General features: G+C 52.8%; 1 protein-coding gene across 1 annotated transcript in view; it reads right to left on the bottom strand.

Annotated features, from left to right (window-relative positions):
- The window catches only part of ST8SIA1 (ST8 alpha-N-acetyl-neuraminide alpha-2,8-sialyltransferase 1), an 84461-nt gene extending 74645 nt beyond the window's left edge, over positions 1-9816 (bottom strand). The window contains exon 1 of the mRNA XM_035127872.3: positions 9284-9816. Within this exon, the coding sequence (XP_034983763.2) occupies positions 9284-9510 (227 nt within the window). The 5' untranslated portion in view covers positions 9511-9816. The remainder of the gene's footprint in view (positions 1-9283) is intronic.
- Between the last annotated feature and the right edge of the window lie 2279 nt (positions 9817-12095).

Here is a 12095-nt window from a genome sequence, read left to right as displayed (position 1 = left end):
GGATGAGCTCTCAAGAGGTCCAAAGCCCAGTAATATGGATCAGCTGAGCAAAGCGGCTCTGGCGGTGGGGGTGAGACAGGAATCCCGGTGGAGCGACAAGCAAGCAACGCGCGCAAAGCGGGCTTGGTTCCCACGGTCGCAGGAGAAGCCACTCCCCCAACAACCCTTTCAAGCCACGCCTGGGGCCAGTCAGGACCAGGAACCCATGCAGATTGATAGCGCGCGCGCGCGGGCTTTTCAAACCCCAGCGGCGCCAAGACGCAAGGAGGGAAGGGGCGGGAATTGCTTTCTCTGCAACTCCCCCCAGCATCTCGTCAGAGACTGCCCACATCGCAGGGAGTGGCAAGGAAAGGCGGGAACGGTTGTGCCCTCCCCCACTGACGCAGCACCACAGCAGGGAAACGGGAAAGCCTGGCTGCAGGAGACAAGGGGCAGCAGCCAGGCACAGTCAGCAGACAACAGCCCCAGCCCACCCACCCGCACAGAGAGGAGCAGAGCCAGCCCACCCCTCCCAGAGCAGGAGTGGTTCTAGAAGTGACGCTCACGCTCCCAAATGGCTATCCCCTGACAGTCCTCGCCTTAATTGACAGTGGGGCGTCAGCGAACTTCTTCTCGAGAAACTTTGCAGAAGAGCACCAGATCCAGCTTCTGCAGCTGGATTTTCCTCTGCACGTGGCAACCATTGACGGCAGAGAGCTGCTGGGAGGGGCCATCACTCATCAAACCCCCCCCATGAGAATGACGGTGGGGAGGCACTCAGAGACACTGGCATTCAACGTCACCACCATCTCAGACCCCCCCATCGTCTTGGGCATGAGCTGGCTGGCGCGCCACGACCCCTCCATCAGTTGGCACCAGAGATGCATCACTTTTGGATCGGACTTTTGCCTGGAACATTGCATGCAGCACCAACCAGGGGAGGGGCCTCCGATAGCCACGGTGGCCACCATGCACGTCAAAGGGGGTGAGGCGATACCCAAGCCGTACTGGGACCTGCAGGAGGTCTTCAGCGAAGCGGAGTCCGACCACCTACCCCCACACAGGCCTTTTGACTGCCAGATCAACCTGGTGCCAGGGGCAACTATACCCCCAGCCAAGCTGTACGCCATGTCAGACCAGGAACTGGAGGATCTGCGCGCTTTCATCGACAAGAACCTCAAGCGGGGGTTCATCAGAGAAAGCAAGGCAGCAGGGGGCAGCCCGGTCTTCTGGGTGGACAAGAAAGACACGCAACAGCGCCGTCTTGTGGTGGATTTTAGACGGCTGAATTCAGTGACAGAGCCAGTGGCTTTCCCCATGCCCAGAGTGGATGATCTCCTGACAGCGGCACGCAGGGGCAAGATTTTCACCAAGCTAGACCTGAGGGGGGCGTACAACTTGATCAGGATCCGGGAAGGCGATGAATGGAAAACCACGATGTTCACGCCTCTGGGCTCCTTTGAATATCTCGTGATGCCCTTCGGGTTGCAAGGGGGCTCAGCATGCTTCCAGGCCTTCATGCACCACGTCCTGGGGTCCCTCCTTTTCAGGAAATGCTTGGTCTTCCTGGATGACATCCTTATCTACTCCGATGACCCAGTGCAGCATGTGAAGGATGTCAGGGAGGTGTTGCAGCGCCTGAAGGAGAACCACCTGTATGTGAAGCTGGAGAAGTGCAAGTTTCACACCAAGGAGGTGGACTTCCTAGGCTACAAGCTGTCAGACAAGGGGCTGGCGATGGACAAGGACAAGGTGCAGGCCATCCTGGACTGGCACAGCCCCAGGACGCGCAAAGATGCCCAATGCCTACTAGGCTTCGCCAACTTCTACAGGAAGTTCATCAAGAACTTCTCTCGCGTTACGGCTCCCATCACTGACTGCCTGAGAGGCAAGCAGAAGTTCAGGTGGACACCAGAGGCGCAAGCAGCGTTTGAAAGCCTCAAGAGGGTGTTCGCCTCAGACCAGAACCTGTTCCACGTGGTTCAGGACGCGCCCCTACGCGTGGAGACAGATGCTTCTGATAAAGCTGTGGGCGCCATTTTGTTGCAACTGGACGCCAACAGAGAGTGGAGACCCTGTGCCTTCTTCTCCAGGAAGTTGACCCAGCCAGAGCGAAACTACACGGTGTTTGATCGGGAACTTCTTGCGATCCACGCTGCGTTCCAGCACTGGAGACACTTCCTGGTGGGCGCCAAGCACCCCATCCAGGTGTGCACAGACCACAAGAACCTGGAGTTCTGGAGAACTGCCAGGGTGCTCAACCAGCGGCAGATACGGTGGGCAGAGTTCTTCTCGAACTTCAACTTCTCCATACACTACATCCCGGGAGAGCAGAATGTCAGGGCGGATGCCCTCTCCCGCAAGCCAGAGTACATGGAGGAGGAGGCGCCACCGGCACCCAGGCACATCTTCCCCCCGTCAGCTTGGTCCTGCGGAGCAGCAGTGGTAAGCGAGGCAGAACTCACAGCACTGACGGCAGCAGATGAATTTGCCAACCGCATCTTCAGAGAACTGAGAAGGGGGGGGGAGCAGGCAACAGACTTTGCAGAACGCAGGGGGCTGCTTTTCTACAAGGGTGCACTGTACCTGCCCACCACCCAGCTCAGACGTACGGTCCTCAAGCAGATGCACGACAACCCAACGGCGGGTCATTTTGGGAGGGATAAAACCACTCACCTAGTCATGAGACACTTCTGGTGGCCAGGGGTGCGGGAGGATGTGAGGGATTATGTAAGGGGCTGTGACACCTGCCAGCGGGCAAAGGTGGTCAGAGCGCCACCAGCAGGTTTGCTGGAGCCCTTAGCCACACCGCACAGGCCGTGGGAAGTAGTGTCCATGGACTTCATCACAGACCTGCCCTCATCCAGGGGCAAGACCGCAGTGTTGGTGGTGGTGGACCTCATGTCCAAAATGTGCCACTTTATACCGTGTGCCAGGGCGGTCTCTGCAGAAGAGACAGCCAAACTGTTTGTGGATCACGTATTCAGACTGCATGGATTACCTTTAAGGGTTATTTCGGATCGTGGCCGCCAATTTGTTTCCAGGTTCTGGCGGCGGCTCATGAACCTCCTGCAGGTGGAGGTCAGCTTGTCGACGGCTAGACACCCGCAGACCAATGGACAGGCGGAGAGGGTCAACGCCATTCTGCAGCAGTACCTGAGATGCTACGTCAGCCAGCGGCAAACGGACTGGGTGGATCGCCTGCCACTGGCAGAATTTGCCTACAACAATGCGGTGCACGTCTCCACAGGGGTGTCGCCCTTTAAGGCCAATTACGGGCGTGACCTCAGATCTTTCCCAGAGAGGGAGGGGGAGGAGGAGGAGGAGGGCCCACAGGCTGAGGATTGGGCAGAGGAACTGGAGACGGTGCACCAGCAGCTCAGAGAACACTTGGAGAGAGCCAAGGAAGCGTACAAGAAGGGGGCAGATCGCCACAGGCGACCGGGGGAGGTCATTAGGGTGGGGGACAAAGTGTGGTTGTCCTCGGAGGGCCTTCCCATCAGAGGGCGATGCAAAAAGCTGGCGCCCAGAAGGTTGGGCCCCTTCACGGTCACGCAACAGGTAAACCCGGTGGCATACAGGCTGGCACTGCCAGAGGACATGAGGGTGCACCCTGTGTTTCATAGATCGCTGCTGTCGCCGTACAGGGAAAGCAGCAGGCTCCGAGACAGCGAACAAACCCCTGAGGGAGGGGGGGAGAGGGAAGGCAGGGAGCAACTCAATGAGGCCACGGCCATCCTGGATTCAAGGTGGGGGGTGGGGGGACTGGAGTACCTCATGGCATGGGAGGATGCTCCACCGTCCCAGAATGAATGGGTCCCAGCCACTCAGATACAGGAGGAATTCCTGGTAGAAGAATTTCACGCCCTCTTTCCCCATAGACCCAAGCCCTGGCACATGGAAAGGGAGGGGGAGGGGGAGGAAGCACGGGAGAGCAGTTCACCATGGCGCTGGGAAGCGGAGTTTGAGGAACCAGAGGATGAGGTATGGGTGTCACCGAGATCCACCCAGTCAGAGGAAGGAGCAGATTGGCAGAACATTTTTACCCCCACCAGCTCTGACGCCACGGACTTTTTGGGATTCCCATCCTCCCAGGCGGAAGGGGGGGGGCTTGCAGGACTGGGGGGAGGTGTTCACACCAACGGGCTCGGAAAGCACTGAGTTCTTAGGCTTCCAGTCGTCACCGACACCTGGGGGGGACCTGGGGAGGGGTGAAGGAGAGCTTGGGAGGGGGGTGGATGTGAGGGACAGGGGATATCGCGAAGTCCCTCCCCTCCTGAGTTCAAGCCAATCACCGAGCACAGGGGAAAGCAGAGAGAGTTCCGATTCCAGTAGGGAAGCAGGAAGTCGGGTCCGAGGCTCAGGCAAGGTAGAGGAGCCAGGGTCCCAGGCGGGACAGGAAGGGGCGAATAAGGGAGGGAGACCCATCCCCCCAACGCCAGAACTACGCAGAAAGAGGAGGGGAAAGAGGATGGGTCTGCCAAAGCTTTTGTGTTGGAGAAAGACGCGCCAAAAGCCATTAGGAGGTTCTGAAACCGACTGATCACATCACTCCGTGTAAATAGCAATGACTTTAGCACTGTAAATACGCAGCACCAATAAAAGAATAAAATGCAGAGCTGCGTAGCGTCGTTACTCTGAAGTAGTCCGCTCCGGCCACTGTGACAGACTCAGACCAACACGGCTACCTACCTGTAACTATCATCATAATTTATTATTTATACCCCACCCATCTGACTGGGTTTCCTCAACCACTCTGGGCAGCTTCCGGCAGAATATTAAAACACAATGATTCATCAAATATTAAAAGCTTCCCTAAACAGGGCTGCTTTCAGATGTCTTCTAAAAATCCGATAGTTGTTTATTTCTTTGACATCTGATGGGAGAGCGTTCCACAGGGCGGGTGCCACTACTGAGAAGGCCCTCCGCTTGGTTCCCTGTAACTTCGCTTCTCGCCAGGAGACCCTCAGATCTGGACCTCAGTTTCCGTACGTTACTTGACTGTAGCTTGCTCTTACAACAATTCACTCGTCCCAGTATGCAAGAAGGAGAAACACACACAAGGGAAATAGACATGCTATTAAGTATGGACTAAGGCAGAGGTTTTTAAACTAAGGCTGCCAACCCGACGCCCAGGAATCTCCACGTAATCGCAAGTTGAACCGTGCCTGTAGCAAAACGCGCCTGGCTAGTTTCGAACGCTGGTGAATGTGAGACCCTCCAGACCTGGATGGACTCCAACCAGCACAGCCAACGGGCAGGGGTGATGGGAGGCTGAACTGAGCAACATCCATAAAGTGCGCAGTTGGCAGAGGCTGGTTTGAAGGGCTTCAGAGGCATCTGACTGAGGGAATTTGGAAACAAAAGTACAGGGCTCCATAGAAAACACACCATCACAGGCCACTGTTGCACCATGCATTTAAAGCACTTTTATGATACCGTGTGTGACACAATGTGCTTTTATGGTTATCACAGCCCTTTTAAGCATATGGTGTGATTATGGCCATAACATATAATCAAAACATCTTACGCATTATAGCAAGTTGTGACTTGAATGTTTGGAAGCCAAGATTATTTATAAATACATTGTTTCTTGCATGAAACCCTTCATGTTTTCTAAAAGTAGAGTTTCAAGAAGAAGAATTATGGAGATTATCCTTCTTCTCTCTCTTTTAAAGGAGGAGTGTGAAGAAAAGGCAGTTGAGGAGAGGTGAAAAAGAAAAGTTAGAAAGAGATAAAGAGAATTCTCAGAACTGTAGTTTGAATTGTAGCTTTGTAGAGGATGAACTATGGTATTATGTATTGTATTGTATTGTATTGTATTGTATTGGATTGGATTGGATTGGATTGGATTGGATTGGATTTTTTTGCTGTAAGTCGCTTGGAGACCTTCGGGTGACAAGCAACTAATACTGTAAGTTTAATGAATCATCACCCTTTGTGACAGACTCAACCTGCATATAAGAGGCAGCCGCTACTCAGTTCTGCATGTGTCCATCATGTGTTCTTGCAAGCACGCAGGACATGCATAAGTTCCTCCAAGAAACTGGTACCCACATCCAAGATGCATTCAGTGTAAACAGCCCTTAGGAATCTCACCTTTATCCATGTGTACGAAGGACAAATTGTGCAGTGGAGTAGAAAACAATGCAATAATTAAAACATGCCAAAGATCAAGTGCCATGGATTTAAATCCCTATCATCTAGTTCAACCAGTGTGCGGTGGCATCCTTGGGTGCCTTGAATGATGGTCAGGGGTGCCGTGGCTGACCCTGGTCTCTGTCCCTCTTTCTTCCCTTCCCTCCTCTGATGTCCTCTCAGGTCTCTGCCTCCCAAAGGCTTGCACAGCTGTTTGTTGCAGCAGCTCTGGCTACAAGCTCCCCAGGCGAATGGTGCCTCTGGGGCTGGCCAGGGGGTGCTTCCCAGGCCCCTGTGGGGCAGTGTGAGGAGGCACCTCTCTTTGTGGCAGGGGTAGCAGCTCACAAGGAGAGGGTTCAGCTTTCCCAGCTATCTAACTGCGCAGCCTCTGGCAAGACACTTTTCTATGCCGGCCTCAGTTTCTCATCTGTAAAATAGGAATGTCTGGGGGCCTGCCTTGCAGATGGACTGCAGGGTGTGAACGTGGAACATTCTTGTAAAACGCTGTTTGCAAAGCACTTCATTGCTTTGTTGTTTTAAAATGGGCCCACCCCATAAAAATCCTATGTTGTTTTCTATTGCTCCCATTTTACAGGTAAGGGAACTGAGGATGAGAGTGGGAATGAGAATGTGACTCGCCTAAGGCCGCAGAATGACCCAGATGAGCCTCTATTCAACGGACCCTGATAGCTTTCACTTTAATTGAAAACACATGGGATGAGGGTCTGTTCCTAATTAATGCAACACTTTGTCATGCTGGCCACATGACCCGGAAGCTATACGCTGGCTCCCTCGGCCAATGAGTGCCGCAACCCCAGAGTCGACCAGGGGTCAGGGGTCTTTTTACCGTTTACCTGCTTTATAAGTTGTGCACAATTGCTTTACAGTTTGAACTGCTGTTTTTGTGCCCATTTTACAGAGTGATCCTGCATGGCCAAAGGCTAACTAGGAAGGATCTGTGGCAGAGGTGAGGTCTGGACACAGGAGATTAAAAATAATAAATTGGATGTATTGAGGCTGGGTTGGAAGCATGTGGAGCAGGGGAGAGAGATCTTCCAGCAACATCTGGAGGAGGGCAATTGTAGAAGAAATAGAAAGGAAAGGAAAACAAAGCAGACTTGAATCAGCTCAGGACTGTCATTTCCTCTTGGGGGGGGGGAGAAGGACTGCTCTCTGGGGAGGAGGGAGTGAATGACGTGGAGAGAATCAGGAGGGAGAGTCAAGGGAGATGCTAATAGAGACATTGAATGCACTTTTATTACTTAAGGAAAATATTTCAATAAAAACATAGTTATCAAAAAAGATATAGGGATAAATGAATTAGAAACGGGATGATATATGCAGATATGTATTTAGATATAGGGATAAATGTAAAAAGGTAAAGGTAAAGGACCCCTGGATGGTTAAGTCCAGTCAAAGGCGGCTATGGGGTTGCGGTGCTCATCTCGCTTTCAGGCCGTAGGAAAGTCAGAGCTGGTCCTGTCCCACCGTGGGGCAGAAGATTAACCAAAGCCTAAGGCCAACACTCAAATTAATTTGTAATTTGAATAAAGTTGTGGCCAAAACTATGCCAAAAACAAAACCTAAAATGATGTGCCTGTCTGAGTTATTGGGGGGAATTTTCTGGGGGCCTCGACACACAAATGTATTTCGATACAGACAACGTGCTATTGTTTATATAGACCATGAGTTGTGGGGGGTGGCTGGGCGAAAAATCCAACAACGTATATATTATGAATTACTGAAAAAGGAGGAGGAGGGCAACATTGAGAAACTCCAAAACCCCATCTGGCCAAACCCTCTGCCCACAACCCAAGCAAGACAATTACGCTTCAACGTCTCCCTTCCCCAGCAATTCTCTGCCACTTTCACACAACCGGGGCAGCAGCTGGGGACAGGGACGTAATCCCTGCAATTTTGCCAGTACTGAATGTGGCAAACTTCAGAGGTGGGTACCAAGTAAGAAAATGTACATGTAGAGACAGTGGCACAGACAAGAAAGGAGGGAGACAGAGAGAACAAAAGAAGGGACCTGTATCGAAGAAGGCGTATCCGAGCTCCAGTGCGGTATAGCCGTTATCGAGTGTGGCACTACAACCTGGGAGTCCAAGGCATTAAATAAATATGAACCAGAGGTCAGGGAAATAAAGAGGGGGCAGCAATAATCTTTGCATCCAGCTTGTGAAGGCAGCACGTGGCTAGTGGAAACCAGCCACACAATTGTAGGCCAGACAGAATAGATCGGAAATTCTTGCAACCAGCTTTCCCTTCCTCCTGCGCCCACCCACCCACCCCCCCAGCAAAAAACAAGATCTCCAATATTTCTCTATGTATCTCTGTTATTCAGACTTGGCACAAGGGCAATACAGGAAGATGACAGCAGCAAACAAAAGAGAGGGATTGCAGTCTCAAGGCAAAACATTTTGGCCTCTGTCTTCTCCAGCTGCTCTGATGTGTAATCAAAGGGTGTTGTGTGGTCAAGGCGGCCTTCCTGACACCCTTTGATTGACAGCACAGCAGCACATTCTGCTCTTTATGACTTTAATATCTTTGCTTTGTAAATACCGATAACAGCATTCTAGCTTAACTTGCCCAGCATGTCCTTCTCGATGCTTTGAAAATTATCTCTCTTGCACGACAACAGCACAGGATTGCAGCCTGGAGAGTATTTATAAAAGGTCACATGCTCTGATACAGAAAAGCCCATCATTTTCATCCGCTCAGGCTGCCATCCTGCGGGAGTTCCTTCTGCAAAGCTGCAGTGTCACAACTTGACTTCGCTTGTTATGCCGACGAATTAGCTCTCGATTCCTATTTTGGGGGGAGAGGGTCTCCAATAAAGGCGATGTAAAAATAATGCCACCCTACCAAAAAATTGACGCGTCCTTGCCTGTTTGGAAATCAGTATCTACTGAAGCCAGGAAGGAAGCTAGAAGGAAAGCTCTGCAGGGGGACATGTCCTATGCTCTATCAAGTTTTTAATTTCTTCTTATCAATAAAGGAGCGTGACGAAGGGGAGGCAGGATTCATGCAGAGGACTAGCCACGGCCTCCTGCGAAGGGGAGGCAAGCGGCGCCCTCACCCGCTGCTGGGTGTCCCTGTGTGCCCTTGGGCTGCCCAGCCGCGCAGCCCGCCAGGGCTGCCCGGCTGGCACTCACTCACTCACCTGAATCCGGCGACAGCGCTGCGGTTCCTCCGCCAGGCTCTGCCTTGCTGCAGCAGGACTCCCTGCACGACCTCCTTCTCGTCCGGCAGCCGGTACACGGGGAAGATGTACAGCCAGCAGAGGACAAAGAAGCCCAGGGCGCTGGCGCCCACCGGCAGCCGGGTGCGGGGGCCTTTGCAAGCCAGGAGACCCGCCGCCATCCTCCGATGCCGTTTCCAGTCGCTCATCAGGAGCCAGCGGGCAGCTCCCGGCGCCGCAGGAGCCGCAGTCCCAACCACCACCTCATCCTCCGGGGGCGAAGAAGCGCCCCATGGCCAGGGCGCCGCCGACAATAGCAGCTGCAGCAGCAGCAACGCGTTCCCCTTCCTCGGCGATGCGCCCAGGCGCGCCGTTCCTCCTCCTTCTGCCGCCGCTGCTGCTAAAGATGCCGAAGAAAGGGGTGGGGGCTGCGAGGAGGAGGGAGGTCGGGCAAGCCCACGGGCCCCCCCACGGCTCGTATGGCCTTGCAAAGCATCCGCCGCCTCCCTCCCCGATTTCTAAAGAGAGAACCGTGCAGGGAGGGAGATCCGAGAGAGAGAGAGAGAGAGAGAGAGAAAAAGCAGAGCGCAGCTCGCATGTGCTTCGCGGCTCGCTTTGCAAAAGCTGTGCAAAGCGCAGCGGCCCCCAGACGGAGCGGCAATCCTTGTCGGCTGCGAGTCTGGGGAGGAGGGGGGGGCTTGGGGTCGTCGAGGCTGAAAAGCAGCGGAAGAAAAAGGGGGAGGGGGACAGAAGGGGGTGTGGCGGCGGAGACAGCGTCTGGCTACGACTTGCGGAGGCTCTGCCGGGTTCCTGCGCAGCACAAGCGCTCCCTAGCCAAAATTAAAATGATCTTCTTTTCCCCTGTGCATTCACCCAGAAATCACCCCTACCCCCACCCATATAGAAAGGGAACAGGAGAGGGGTGGGCTTGGCCACTTCGTCCCTCCGCTTTTCTCTTTCTTTTGTTGCTCTGTTTTGAGCATCCTGCCGCAGGCAAAATAAAATTAAATGAAAGATTTGGAGCAGCCAGTAAAGGAAAACGAAAGAGGCAAAGCGATAGGTATTCCTAAAGAAAGGAAACGAGGATTTCTAAGGGGGTGGGGGTGGGGTTGATGAAATCAAAAGCTTCTATTGTTTTCCGAAGACAAAGCGGTCAGGGGGGAGGCCGAGTTGATGTTTAACAATAAATACACTTCGAATGGGGGGGGAGGCCGAGAAGATCGCGCCTTCTTGAGGATTTGGGAGGATAAACGGGGCAGCTGGAAATCTTGGGCGAGGTGAAAGCGCCGCTGGGGAACACGGGCAGCCTTCTGCTGAATCAGATGCCTGGTCCGTCTAGCTCAGCACTGTCTACAAAGGGAGGGTTGCTGGGGGCGCTTCAGAGCGAGGGCCACATCCCTGTCTCTGCGACCTTCCGCGGGCCGCAAGCCTGGGCTGGCCGGCGTTTAGTGCAAATTAAAGTATGTGATGGAAGTGTTACCTTGGTGCAGTAGGCTAATTTACACACACACACACACACACACACACACACACACACACACACACTTCTCCAGGAAACACCAGGTAAGTTCAAGGACACTGTCCAGCCTGGGGAAAAGCACCCGATGAAGGTATAGGGTAGGGTGGCTTAGGGGGTGTGATCTGGGTGTGGCTCAGGAAGCATCATTTAGCCCCAGCCTGAGGTTTCCCCACCTGTGGTCTGCCTTGACTGATAGTAGCTCTCCATGATATTATTCAGGGGATAATCCTAGCCCTACCTGAAGACACCTGGGATTGGATTTTCTGTTTCCTCCACCTTGGTTACAAGCACACCAGGTGTGCTGCAGACCTTGTACCAATGCAATGCAGTCTTTGTGCACCAGCAGTCTTTGGGGTTCCAGCCCCACATTGGGCAAAAAGATTCCTGCACTGCAGGAGGTTGGGCTAGATGACCCCTGTGGTCCCTTCCAACTCTACACTTCTATGATTCTATGAACCTGAAACCCACATAGCCCCCTAACAGACCCTAATTTAGTTACAGTGAGGGGGGGAAAGTATTTTGATCCCCTGCTAAATTTGCCCGTTTGCCCTCTGACGAAGAAATGACCAGTCCATAATTTTAATGGTAGGTTTATTGTAGCTGTGAGAGACAGAATAACAACAGGAAAAACCCCAGAAACCCAGAAGACGGCCCTGCATCCTTGGACAGCTCTTTGGTCTTGGTCATGGTGGCTACTTTGGAATCTGCTGGATTGATTGCTTCTGTCGACAGATGTCTTTTGTACAGGTGCTGTAATGAGCTGGGATTACAGGTACAAAAGACACCTATAGCGGGAAGGTAAACGGCGTTTCCATGTGCTGCTCTGGTTTGCCAGAAGCGGCTTTGTCATGCTGGCCACATGACCTGGAAGCTATACGCCGGCTCCCTTGGCCAATAATGCGAGATGAGCGTGCAACCCCAGAGTCGGTCACGACTGGACCTAATGGTCAGGGGTCCCTTTACCTTTACCTTTTAGGTACTAAGTCATCTTTTGCAAAGGGATCAAATACTTATTTCACTCATTATAATGCACATCAATCTCTGACTTTCGTCTCCTGGGGTTCTGGGGGTTTTCCTGTTGTTATTCTGTCTCTCACAGCTACAATAAACCTACCATTAAAATTATGGACTGGTCATTTCTTCGTTAGAGGGCAAACGGGCAAATTTGGCAGGGGAACTCCATGACTTCAAGGTAAGTCAAACTTCCCCCTGGCACACAAACATCTATGCTATGTTTTAACCATTAACCTCATGAGCTATGGGGTACCTGAAAGC

This window comes from Zootoca vivipara, chromosome 9 (assembly GCF_965207765.1).
Source record: "Zootoca vivipara chromosome 9, rZooViv2.hap1.1, whole genome shotgun sequence".
In the NCBI taxonomy this organism is placed as follows: Eukaryota; Metazoa; Chordata; class Lepidosauria; order Squamata; family Lacertidae; genus Zootoca; species Zootoca vivipara.
This window is presented reverse-complemented; position numbering and strand designations above follow the sequence as displayed.